A 14,208-nucleotide genomic window follows, 5' to 3' on the forward strand; every position below is an offset into this window, starting at 1 on the left:
GGTAACAGAAGAAATATTGAATTTAATTGATGAAAGGAGAAAATATAAAAATGCAGTAAGTGAAACAGGCAAAAAGGAATACAAACGTCTCAAAAATGAGATCGACAGGAAGTGCAAAATGGCTAAGCAGGGATGGCTAGAGGACAAAGGTAAGGATGTAGAGGCCTATCTCACTAGGGGTAAGATAGATACCGCCTACAGGAAAATTAAAGAGACCTTTGGAGATAAGAGAACGACTTGTATGAATATCAAGGCCTCAGATGGAAACCCAGTTCTAAGCAAAGAAGGGAAAGCAGAAAGGTGGAAGGAGTATATAGAGGGTCTATACAAGGGCGATGTACTTGAGGACAATATTATGGAAATGGAAGAGGATGTAGATGAAGATGAAATGGGAGATATGATACTGCGTGAAGAGTTTGACAGAGCACTGAAAGACCTGAGTCGAAACAAGGCCCCCGGAGTAGACAATATTCCATTGGAACTACTGACGGCCGTGGGAGAGCCAGTCCTGACAAAACTCTACCATCTGGTGAGCAAGATGTATGAAACAGGCGAAATACCCTCAGACTTCAAGAAGAATATAATAATTCCAATCCCAAAGAAAGCAGGTGTTGACAGATGTGAAAATTACCGAACTATCAGCTTAATAAGTCACAGCTGCAAAATACTAACACGAATTCTTTACAGACGAATGGAAAAACTAGTAGAAGCCAACCTCGGGGAAGATCAGTTTGGATTCCGTAGAAACACTGGAACACGTGAGGCAATACTGACCTTACGACTTATCTTAGAAGAAAGATTAAGGAAAGGCAAACCTACGTTTCTAGCATTTGTAGACTTAGAGAAAGCGTTTGACAATGTTGACTAGAATACTCTCTTTCAAATTCTAAAGGTGGCAGGGGTAAAATACAGGGAGCGAAAGGCTATTTACAATTTGTACAGAAACCAGATGGCAGTTATAAGAGTCGAGGGACATGAAAAGGAAGCAGTGGTTGGGAAGGGAGTAAGACAGGGTTGTAGCCTCTCCCCGATGTTGTTCAATCTGTATATTGAGCAAACAGTAAAGGAAACAAAAGAAAAATTCGGAGTAGGTATTAAAATTCATGGACAAGAAATAAAAACTTTGAGGTTCGCCGATGACATTGTAATTCTGTCAGAGACAGCAAAGGACTTGGAAGAGCAGTTGAATGGAATGGACAGTGTCCTGAAAGGAGGATATAAGATGAACATCAACAAAAGCAAAACAAGGATAATGGAATGTAGTCTAATTAAGTCGGGTGATGCTGAGGGAATTAGATTAGGAAATGAGGCACTTAAAGTAGTAAAGGAGTTTTGCTATTTGGGGAGCAAAATAACTGATGATGGTCGAAGTAGAGAGGATATAAAATGTAGGCTGTCAATGGCAAGGAAAGCGTTTCTGAAGAAGAGAAATTTGTTAACATCCAGTATAGATTTAAGTGTCAGGAAGTCATTTCTGAAAGTATTCGTATGGAGTGTAGCCATGTATGGAAGTGAAACATGGACGATAAATAGTTTGGACAAGAAGAGAATAGAAGCTTTCGAAATGTGGTGCTACAGAAGAATGCTGAAGATTAGATGGGTAGATCACATAACTAATGAGGAAGTATTGAATAGGATTGGGGAGAAGAGAAGTTTGTGGCACAACTTGACCAGAAGAAGGGATCGGTTGGTAGGACATGTTCTGAGGCATCAAGGGATCACCAATTTAGTATTGGAGGGCAGCGTGGAGGGTAAAAATCGTAGAGGGAGACCAAGAGATGAATACACTAAGCAGATTCAGAAGGATGTAGGTTGCAGTAGGTACTGGGAGATGAAAAAACTTGCACAGGATAGAGTAGCATGGAGAGCTGCCTCAAACCAGTCTCAGGACTGAAGACCACAACAACAACAACAATATTCTGGAAAACTGCTGCAGATACGCGTCTGGGACATATTTTATTAGATTCAAGAGACCAACAACAACAAAATAAACGGAAATTATGCTTTAATTTTACATCGTACAGTTTCGCGATGGCTTCATATTATCGGAGTTGCTAAATTTGAGGCAAAATCTTTTATTAGCCTTAACCCCGTAACTAAACATCTGCTGTCCACAGCTCGTGGTCGTGCGGTAGCGTTCTCGCTTCCCACGCCCGGGTTCGATTCCCGGCGGGGTCAGGAATTTTCTCTGCTTCGTGATGACTGGGTGTTGTATGATGTCCTTAGGTTAGTTAGGTTTAAGTAGTTCTAAGTTCTAGGGGACTGATGACCATAGATGATAAGTCCCATAGCGCTCAGAGCCATTTGAACCATTTTTTCTAAACATTTGCGGACCTATGTTTACATGAACTTTTGTCTTTAGTTTTACATGTCGAATAACATATTAAAATATTTTCATATCTTCGTGACTCAGCCTGTATACCAGAACAAAAACTGCGGTCGCGCTCCACTCGAAGGAAGTCAGATCACGCTCGCTGGGATTGCAGCGCGTAACGTCCTTAGAGAAGTTTTTATTCGTCGGCCTGGTGTCATCCGTGTGCAAGGTTGTCAAGAAAGGTGTTATTTGTATGTTTCACAGTGCAGAGCGAACTGTCGTTTTCGACCACGAGTTGTGTGCACATGATCGCCCCAAGGGAAGGGGCGGTTTCACTGACGCCCTCTATGCCGCCTCCTGAGGCCCCTTTTGCGTCGATTAGGATCGGCGGTGTGTATGGAAATGTTTTCCTCGGCCCCCATAAGAAAACAGCGTGATTTCAACACTGGGCCTCACGGTTCTGACGTCTGTCGCAGAGGTGTCAAGAGAGTGACTGACATTAGGCAAGGTGTAGGTGGTGTGGGGTTGTGACGACCTTGCGTGTGACCACATTCACGTTGGCACTCGGCAGATTAATGGTGAAATTTGGTGCCAGAGTGAGGTCAATAACCGACCTTTCTACTCGTGTGAACCTCAGAGCACTGGCCTTTTTTCCACATGAAATTTGGTGCCAGTGTGACGTCAGTAACCCACCTTTCTACTCGCGTGAACCTTAGAGCCACGCTTTTGGACCGTTGCATAGGAAGATTGTAGGCCCCTTAGAGCCTAATTCAGAATTACTGCGTCACAGTGGGATAATTGACAGGACTTTTTTTTTTTTTTTTTTAAAAAAAAAGACGGCCATTTAGCTGTGTTCCGCGGTGTATGAGCGAGCCCACCAGGAGAAGATGAAGCGACACGCTGTCAGGAACAGGACAAAGGGTGCAGGCTGGCGACTCACGAGGGCAGCGGCGACTTGCTGGCGGGCCGCCCCAGCATGATGGTGTTGACGGAGCGGTTGTGGAGGTCCCAGTAGACGCCGACGCCGAACAGCGTCTCGTAGGCGAGCAGGCGCCGCGTTCGGCCCATCACCGCCGACCACGACGACTGCGCGGGCACCGCGCCCCCTCCCAGTGGTGCTGGAGCCTCCAGCTCCAGACCGACAGACTCCATGGCGCGCTTGGCTGGGCTCAGGCCGCGGCTCTCCAGCGTCTCTGCAATCCAGCCAGACCCCTTACTTTTTGGTGCAACACTGTGCATTCGTGGCACCAGGATACAAGACGTATTTAAAAAATAATGAATATATATATATATATATATATATATATATATATATATATAATACTACTGGCCAGTAAAATTGCTACACCAAGAAGGTGACGTGCTACACACGCGAAATTTAACCGACAGGAAGAAGATGCTGTGATATGATCCAAATGCTAACCTTTTCAGAGCATTCACACAAGGTTGGCACCGGTGGCGACACCTACAACCTGCTGACATGAGGAAAGTTTCCAACCGATTTCTCATACACAAACAGCAGTTGACCGGCGTTGCCTGATGAAACGTTGTTGTGAAGCCTTGTGTAAGGAGGAGAAATGCGTACCATCACGTTTCCGACTCTGATAAAGGTCGTATTGTAACCTATCGCGATTGCGGTTTATCGTATCGATACATTGCTGCTCGCGTTGGTCGAGATCCAATGACTGTTAGCAGAATATGGAATCGGTGAGTTCAGGAGGGTAATACGGAACGCCGTGCTGGATCCCAACGGCCTCGTATCACTAGCAATCGAGATGACATGCATCTTATCCGCATGGCTGTGACGGATCGTGCAGCCACGTCTCGATCCCTGAGTCAACATATGGGGACGTTTGCTAGACAAAAACCATCTGCACGAACAGTTTGACGACGTTTACAGCAGTATGGACGATCAGCTCGGAGACCATGGCTGCGGTTACCCTTGACGCTGCATCACAGACAGGAGCGCCTGCGATGGTGTACTGAATGAACAACCTTGGTGCATGAATGATCAAACGTCATTTTTTCGGATGAATCCAGGTTCTGTTTACAGCGTCATGATGGTCGCAACCGTGTTTGGCGACATCGCGGTGAACACACATTGGAAGCATGTATTCGTCATCGCCTTACTGGCGTATCACCCGGCGTGATGGTATGGGGTGCCATTGGTTAAACGTCTCGGTCACCTCTTGTTCGCATTGACAGCACTTTGAACTGTGGACGTTACATTTCAGATGTGTTACGACCCGTGGCTCTACCCTTCATTCGATCTCTGCGAAACCCTACATTTCAGCAGGATAATGCACGACCGGATGTTGCAGGTCCTGTACGGTCCTTTCTTGATACAGAAAATGTTCGACTGCTGCCAGCACATTCTCCAGATCTCTCACCAATTGAAAATGTCTGGTCAATGGTGTCCGAGCAACTGGCTCGTCACAATACGCCAGTCACTACTCTTGATGAACTGTGGTATCGTGTTGAAGCTGCATGCGTAGCTGTACCCGCACACGCCATCCAAACTCTGTTTGACTCAATGCCCAGGCGTATCAAGGCCGTTATTATGGCCAGAGAAGTGATTGTTCTAGATACTGATTTCTCAGTATCTATGCACTGAAATTGCGTGAAAATGTAATCACATGTCAGTTCTAGTATAATATATTTGTCCAATGAATACCCGTTTATCATCTGCATTTCTTCTTGGTGTAGCAATTTAATGGCCATTAGTGTATATATACAGGGTGGTCCATTGATAGTGACTGGGCCACATATCTCACGAAATAAGCATCAAACAAAAAACTACAAAGAACCAAACTCGTCTATCTTGAAGGGGAAAACCAGATGGCGCTATGGTTAGTCCGCTAGATGGTGCTGCCATAGGTCAAACGGATATCAACTGCGTTTTTTAAAATAGGAATCCCCATGTTTTATTACATATTCCTGTAGTACGTAAGGAAATATGAATGTTTTAGTTGAACCACTTTTTTCGCTTTGTGATCGATGGCGCTCTAATAGTCACAAACGTATAAGTACGTGGTATCACGTAACATTCCGCCAGTGTTGACGGTATTTGTTCCGTGATACAATACCCATCTTAAAATGATATATATATATATATATATATATATATATATATATATATATATATATATATATATGAGCTCAAAACTATCTGGACGCCCTCAAAAACATACGTTTTTGATATTAGTTGCATTGTGCTGCCACCTACTGCCAGGTACTCCACATCAGTGACCTTAGCTGTCATTAGACGTGGTAAGGAAGCAGATACGGAAGTACTAAGGAATGCCGAGATACGTTTGAAGTTCTCTAACGCTATAGATACAGCAATAAGGAATAGCGCAGTAGGCATTACAGTTGAAGAGGAATGGACATCTCTAAAAAGGGCCATCACAGAAGTTGGGAAGGAAAACATAGGTAGAAAGAAGGTAATTGCGAAGAAACCATGGGTAAAAGAAGAAATACTTCAGTTGATTGATGAAAGGAGGAAGTACAAACATGTTCCAGGAAAATCAGGAACACAGAAATACAAGTCGCTGAGGAATGAAATAAATAGGAAGTGCAGGGAAGCTAAGACGAAATGGCTGCAGGAAAAATCTGAAGACATCGAAAAAGATATGATTGTCGGAAGGACAGACTCAGCATACAGGAAAGTCAAAACAACCTTTGGTGACATTAAAAGCAACGGTGGTAACACTAAGAGTGCAACGGGAATTCCACTGTTAAATGCAGAGGAGAGAGCAGATAGGTGGAAAGAATACATTGAAAGCCTCTATGAGGGTGAAGATTTGTCTGATATGATAGAAGAAGAAAAAGGAGTCGATTTAGAAGACATAGGGGATCCAGTATTAGAATCGGAATTTAAAAGAACTTTGGAGGACTTACGGTCAAATAAGGGAAAAGGGATAGATAACATTCCATCAGAATTTCTAAAATCATTGGGGGAAGTGGCAACAAATCTACTATTCACGTTGGTGTGTAGAATATAGGAGTCTGGCGATATACCATCTGACTTTCGGAAAAGCATCATCCACACAATTCCGAAGACGGCAAGAGCTGACAAGTGCGAGAATTATCGCACAATCAGCTTAACTGCTCATGCATCGAAGCTGCTTACAAGAATAATATACAGAAGAATGGAAAAGAAAATTGAGAATGCGCTAGGTGACGATCAGTTTGGCTTTAGGAAAAGTAAAGGGACCAGAGAGGCAATTCTGACGTTACGGCTAATATTGGAAGCAAGGCTAAAGAAAAATCTAGACACTTTCATAGGATTTGTCGACCTGGAAAAAGCTTTCGACAATATAAGATGGTGCAAGCTGTTCGAGATTCTGAAAAAAGTAGGGGTAAGCTATAGGGAGAGACGGGTCATATACAATATGTACAACAACCAAAAGGGAATAATAAGAGTGGACGATCAGGAACGAAGTGCTCGTATTAAGAAGGGTGTAGGACAAGGCTGTAGCCTTTCGCCCCTACTCTTCAATCTGTACATCGAGGAAGCAATGATGGAAATAAAAGAAAGGTTCAGGAGTGGAATTAAAATACAAGGTGAAAGGATATCAATGATACGATTCGCTGATGACATTGCTATCCTGCGTGAAAGTGAAGAAGAATTAAATGACCTGCTGAACGGAATGAACAGTCTAATGAGTACACAGTATGGTTTGCGAGTAAATTGGAGAAAGACGAAGGTAATGAGAAGTAGTAGAAATTAGAACAGCGAGAAACTTAACATCAGGATTGATGGTCACGAAGTCAATGAAGTTAAGGAATTCTGCTACCTAGGCAGTAAAATAACCAATGACGGACGGAGCAAGGAGGACATCAAAAGCAGACTCGCTATGGCAAAAAAGGCATTTCTGGCCAAGAGAAGTCTACTAATATCAAATACCGGCCTTAATTTGAGGAAGAAATTTTTGAGGATGTACGTCTGGAGTACAGCATTGTATGCTAGTGAAAATATGGACTGTAGGAAAACCGGAACAGAAGAGAATCGAAGCATTTCAGATGTGGTGCTATAGACGAATGTTGAAAATTAGGTGGACTGATAAGGTAAGGAATGAGGAGGTTCTACGCAGAATCGGAGAAGAAAGGAATATGTGGAAAACACTGATAAGGAGACGGGACAGGATGATAGGACATCTGGAAGACATGAGGGAATGACTTCCATGGTACTAGAGGGAGCGGTAGAGGGCAAAAACTGTAGAGGAAGACAGAGATTGTAATACGTCAAACAAATAATTGAGGACGTAGGTTGCAAGTGCTACTCTGAGATGAAGAGGTTAGCACAGGAAAGGAATTCGTGGCGGGCCGCATCAAACCAGTCAGTAGACTGATGACCAAGGGAAAAAAAAAGAAGTAGAACGGGGTGCTCCGAGGAACTCGCCGACTTCGAACGTGGTCAGGTGATTGGGTGTCACTTGTGTCATACGTCTGTACCCGAGGTTTCCACACTCCTAAACATGCCTAGGTCAACAGTTTCCGATGTGACAGTGAAGTGGAAACGTAAAGGGACATGTTTAGTACAAAAGCATACAGGCCGACCGTGATTGTTGACTGACAGAGACCGCCGACAGTTGAAGATGGTCGTAATGTGTAACAGGCAGACATCTATCCAGACCATCACACAGGAATTCCAAACTGCATCAGGATCCACCGGAAGTACTATGACAGTTAGGCGCGAGGTGAGAAAACTTGGATTTCATTGTCGAGCGGCTGCTCATAAGCCACACATCACACCGATAAATGCCAAACGACACTTCGCTTGCCGTTAGGAGCATAACATTGGACGATTGAACAGTGGAGAAAGGTTGTGTGGAGTGACGAATCACGGTACACAATGTTGCTATCCGATATCAGGGTGTGGTTATGGCGAACACCCGGTGAACGTCATCTGCCAGCGTGTGTATTACCAACAGTAAAATCCGGAGGCGGTGGTGTTATTGTGTGGTCGTATTTTTCAAGGAGGTGGCTTTAAAATGTTTCAAATGGCTCTGAGCACTATGGGACTTAACTTCTGAGGTCATCAGTCCCCTAGAACTTAGAACTACTTAAACCTAACTATCCTAAGCACGTTACACACATCCATGCCCGAGGCAGGATTCGAGCCTGCGACCGTAGCAGTCACGCGATCCGGACTGAAGCGCCTAGAACCGCACGGCCAACGCGGCCGGCTGTACGCGAGGTTTCCACACTCCTAGACATACCTATGTCAACTGTTTCCGATGTGACAGTGAAGTGGAAACATAAAGGGGCACGTTCAGCACAAAAGCATACAGGCCGACCTCGTTTGTTGACTTTCAGAGACCTCCGACATTTGAAGAGGGTCGTAATGTGTAATAGGCAGACATCTATCCAGACCATCACACAGGAATTCCAAACTGCATCGGGATCCACCGGTAGTATTATGACAGTTAGGCGCGAGGTGAGAAAACTTGGATTCCATGGTCGAGCGGCTGCTCATAAGCCACACATCATGCCGGCAAATGCCAAACAACGGCTTGCTTGGTGTAAGGAGCGTAAACATTGGACGATTGAACAGCGGAAAAACGTTGTGTGGAGTGACGAATCACGGTACACAATGTGGCGATCCGATGGCAAGGTGTGGGTATGGCGAATGCCCGGTGAACGTCATCTGCCAGCGTGTGTAGTGCCGACAGTAAAATTCGGAGTCGATGGTGTTATCGTGTGGTCGTGTTTTTCAAGGTGGGGGTTGCACCTCTTTTTCTTATGCGTGGCAGTATCACAGCACAGGCGTACATTGATGTTTTAAGCGCCTTCTTGCTTCCCATTGTTGTAGAGCGATTCGGGGATGGCGACTGCATCTTCCAACACGATCGAGCATTTGTTCATAATGCACGGCCTGTGGCGGTGTGGTTACATGACAATAACATCCTTGTAATGGACTGGCCTGCATAGAGCCCTGTCCGGAATCCAATAGAACACCTTTGAGATGTTTTGGAAGCCGACTTCATGGCAGGCCTCACCGATAGACATCGATACTTCTGAGTGTAGCATTCAATGAAGGATGGGCTGCCATTCCCCAAAAATCCTTCGAGCACCTCATTGAACGTATGGCTGCGAGAGTTAAAGCTGTCGTCAAGGCTATGGGTGGGGCAACACCACATTCTAGCATTACCGATGGAGGCTGCCACGAACTTGTAAGTCATTTTCAGCCAGGTGTCTGAATACTTTTAATCACACAGTATTGAAGTGAAGAGGTACGAAACGTCTTAACAACCGAACTGGTTGGAATTTTTATATGCTGGTATGGGATAACGTAGAGAGGCTGGGTGACACTCACCATCTTTATCTACGCCCAAGGTCCGATGCCGATCGAATTCCTCGAGTACGGTGAAACCTTTAATAGCGACGTCTACTGCGAGACACTCTCTGTAGCCTACATACGTCTATCAACAGCAAAAGGCCTGGGCTGCTCACAGAGGGAATGGTTCTGCTCCACGATAATGTGCATGCAATATAACAGTAGCAACAAAGATCCGTATTGTGAGGGCTATGGTCTTTCCAGTTGTGATGTATGGATGTGAGACCTGGACCATTAGAAAGGCTGAACGGCGAAGAATTGACTCCTTCGAATTGTGGTGTTGGAGGAAACTTCTTAGAGTTCCATGGACTGCAAAGAGAACCAACAGATCAATATTGGAGCAAATAAAACCAGATTTCTCCCTGGAAGGTCTAACGTTAAAACAAAAGCTGACCTACTTTGGACACACAATGCGAAGGCATGCCTCGCTGGAAAAAACATTAATGCTGGGGAAGATTGAAGGAACTAGAAGAAGAGGACGTCAGAGGATGAGATGGATCGATGGCATCACAGAAGCAATGTGTTCCAACCTGGAAGGTCTACGGGAGAAAGTGCAAGACAGGAAAAAGTGGCGTGATTCGGTTCATGGGGTCACGAAGAGTCGGAACCGACTAAACGAATAGAGAGAGAGAGAGAATGTGCATTCACACGTCTCCCCAACGTCAAACAAACTGTGATGGCCAAGGTCAAGTGGAACAGTTTGAGCATCCGCCCTACAATCCAGACATGTCACCCTGCGACATTCATCTGTTTCTTGCGCTTCAAAAGTAACTCAGAGGAAGGGCTTCAACTCGGACGGCCAACTGAATGACACAGTGGAGGAATGCCCCCTGCCACAGGCACAGGAATTCTGGGAATAGGGAATCCTTAGGCTCGTGAAACAGTGATATAGTTGCAATCGGGTCTCTGGTGATTGGTTTTCATAAAGGTTGAGTTATAGGAGCAGTGTTGTTTTGTACCTTTTCTTTAGAACATCCCTCACACATGCGTGCTACAGAAAGTTAATATCACTTTGCAGCATAACCCACACCATTTGGTTGATAATTTTTTTTTTCTGGCGGACTGCATCTGTTGCCTTGCTTCCAACAGATCTGCACCAATTGTGCACATTCTGTGTTACGTAAGCTCATGATCAGACCAGTTCTAACCTACGGATGAGGAACATGGGCACTGACAAGTACTGATGAGCAGCAGCTGAAGACATTTGAACTTGGGGTTCTGCAGCAAGATCTACTGGGCAGTTCAGGATAACAATGATGCAGAACGAACAATGAGCTGGGTCGCTGCGTACAAGGAGCTGACATAGTAAAAATAACAAAGAGGAGGAGAGTAGCCTTGCTTGGACATGTCGTTAGGACGAATTCTGGAAGAAAAAGAGGTTTTTGAATGAAGGGAGGCCACGAAACCCTTGGCTAGATCACGTGAAAGAAGGTATGAAGTGTCTTTAGAGTCGGAGGATGGCGGATAACCACTCTGGGGAGTCAGAACAGCTGAAACCTGTTGAAGAGACTGAAACCCACGCAGCGTTGTCACGCCATGAGAAGATTGACAGTTGTGGCACTTGACCAAAGATCATACATACAACTAAAAATGATAACGTCAAAACCATGGCAAATGTAAGGATCGAGCGTCTTTGGCCAACTGTCACATCCGTCAGTCCGTTGACTCTGACAGTAAAACGTCAAATAATAAAAATTATGAGAAAGGTCGATGAACAACAGCAAAAAACCTCAAACAGTTTGCAGCATAAGAGTCCTAAATCGACACCACGTTGTAATACAATAGAGAATGACAGATACCACTGACGATATAGGAAGGTAAACGCAAAACTCGTATACATCGAAATAATCAATAAGTAGTTGCACAAAATAAATTTAATTTCTTAACCACTATCACAGACTTAGTGCCATTTTCAGAAGGTTATACGTATCGCATTATTTGCGATTGTTCAGCAATAAGATTCATACAGCAAAATGCCGTGGTACTGAAAAATACAAGAGCAATGAGTAATGGAATAATGAATCCATTACTACAATAAATGCGCGAAACCGATGAAGATTAATTTTCTCAGCTGGTTGCCGGTTATTTGACTATGTACGACAACAGTTGCTGAGGTGGATAAAACACCAAATTTATGTATCTGAAAATACGATCAATCAACATTATAATAAAATAAAAAATGTTATGTAACTTTCGCAGATGGTCTGAATGTGGCTTTCTAGCCGAAATGGATCCATCGCAGTGAAAACACTAAACTACTGTAGCAGGAGTCCATTTAATTACACACTTTATAAGTTTCTTTAAACAAGAATGTTCAGGATGGAAAGAGATGTAGTTGGTCTTACACAAGATGGCCAAAAGTCGTGGGGAACCATCGGATAATGCGTGGATATGTCTTAAGTTTTGCCCATGGTTTGCATATCCCCATATTATCGTAAAACGAGACTGTCAGTTGGTATGTGAAAGTAAGCTACCACTTAACAGAAACTACTTTCGGTGATAAACAGTTCTCTTCCCGCCACCTACTTGCTTTTTACACAAGTGTGTTTCGTGACTGTAACTGCAACAATATTCGAACGTCGTTTACGGAAATTGAAAATTTGTGGTAAGTTGCTTGGTTCAAATGCCTCTAAGCACTATGAGACTTAACATCTGAGGTCATCAGTCCCCTAGATTTAGAACTACGTAAACGCAACTAACCTAAGGACATCACATACATCCATGCCCGAGGCAAGATTCGAACCTGTGACCGTAGCAATAGCGCAGATGGTAAGTTGCTATGGGACCAAACAACAGAGGTCAACGCGCCCTAGGCTTATACACTACTTAATCTAACTTGAACTAAATTCTATATTACGCTAATGATAACACACACACCCATGCCCGAGGGAGGACTCGAACCTCCTACGGGTGGTGGTGGGGAGGGGGTGGGGGGAGCTGCGAACCGTGACAAGGTGCCTTAAACAGCGCGGCCTCTCCGCGCGGTGTCGTTTACGGAACGTCTTCAACTGAGACAACAGGTTTCGCGACTGTTAGTCATTCATTTTATCTTCTGACGCATCTCTTTCACTTTTACACCTAATCGCCGTTCACGCACAAGCACATTTCGTTGTGTTATACTAGCTTCTCTCCCACTCTGCATAGAAGCTTCCGTCTGGCCACTGGACAATGGTAGTCTGGGCTCCTCCCCGTCTTCGCAATGTTGTCAACGAAGTCAAGTGCGCCGGCCGTAGTGGCCGAGCGGTTCTACGCGCTACAGTCTGGAACCGCGTGACCGCTACGGTCGTAGTTTCGAATCCTGCCACTGGCATGGATGTGTGTGATGTCCTTAGGTTAGTTAGGTTTAAGTAGTTCTAAGTTTTAGGGGACTGATCACCTCAACAGTTAAGTCCCATAATGCTCAGAGCCATTTGAACCATTTTTGAAGTCAAGTGCAGGATGAGGTAAAAGGGGTTGAGTGGGAGATCAGAGGTTTAATGTGGTACAGATGTGTGAAGCAGGTAGGCAACCATACCACATAGACCCACTCGTGTTTACTACGGACAAATGAGCGACCTTGAAAGGGGTCAAATTGCGGCTTTTCGAGGGATTGGATGGTGCTTTCGGAGAACTGCCGCACAAGTTCTACGTGCTGCGCCAACTGTGCAACGACGTTGGTAGCAGTGATTGTGTGAACACCCTCTCATCCACGGAGGAGGTTCTGAACATCCACGCAGTACAGACGCCCGCCTGGATTGCCATATTGTAATGACAGCAGTGGCAGGTCCTACAGGTACCACAGCACACATAGGGGTATATGAAGTCTTCACGGGTTGTCAGCCGAGTAGCATCGTCGTCTCGTAGCAACGTTTCGATGGAATGCGTCTCCATCATCTTCAGGAAAAGTGTCGGTCTGCTGGACCGCTCTCCGCTTCCCGCTGCCGGCCAATCACGCGCCCGCGGAATCGCCCGATGCGCCTGGATCGGCCGGTGGTGGTGGTGGTGGGGGGGGGGGGGGGGGGGAGGGGGGACGCGTGCGCGAGGTTCGAGTCCCGGCGTCCGTCTCTGTCTGCTCCGTGCGCGGCCCTTGGTGGAACGGAACGTTCTTCTCTGATTTTCCTGATTGCAGGCTCCCAGGCTGTGCTGAGATGGTAGCCACTGTCACAGTTGATTAGGTTGTCGTGTAACCGTATTTCTATGGGCTCTTTGATTACTGAGTCCCAAAATCCGTTTGTACTGCATATTTTCTTTGTGGCCTCGAAATCGAAGGTGTGCTTCTCGTCAAAACTACGTTCCGCCACAGCAGATTTGTTGGTCTGACCCAAGCGTACATGCCTGATGTGTTCACTGCGGCGCTGTGGGATGCAACGCTGCGTCTGTCCTTTATACTGCATCCCACATTCGCGTACGATCTTGTACACACCTGGTGCCATCACACCTCGTGGATTCTTGGTTGAACCGAGAAGGTCTTTGATTTTTCCTGCTGCGCGGAAAACGGTCTTCACTTTATGTTTCCCGAGAATTCTCGGCGATATTGGACGTCGGAGGACCCGCTTGTGGCAAGAACGCACAG

The 14,208-nt window shown here is 45.3% G+C and overlaps 1 protein-coding gene across 1 annotated transcript in view; it reads right to left on the reverse strand.

Moving 5' to 3' along the window:
- The window catches only part of LOC124716683 (membrane metallo-endopeptidase-like 1), a 110,693-nt gene that overhangs the window by 38,990 nt on the left and 57,495 nt on the right, over positions 1-14,208 (reverse strand). Inside the window, exon 6 of the mRNA XM_047243222.1 lies at positions 3,255-3,507. Within this exon, the coding sequence (XP_047099178.1) occupies positions 3,255-3,507 (253 nt within the window). The remainder of the gene's footprint in view (positions 1-3,254; positions 3,508-14,208) is intronic.

Source organism: Schistocerca piceifrons, chromosome 9, assembly GCF_021461385.2.
Source record: "Schistocerca piceifrons isolate TAMUIC-IGC-003096 chromosome 9, iqSchPice1.1, whole genome shotgun sequence".
NCBI lineage: Eukaryota > Metazoa > Arthropoda > Insecta > Orthoptera > Acrididae > Schistocerca > Schistocerca piceifrons.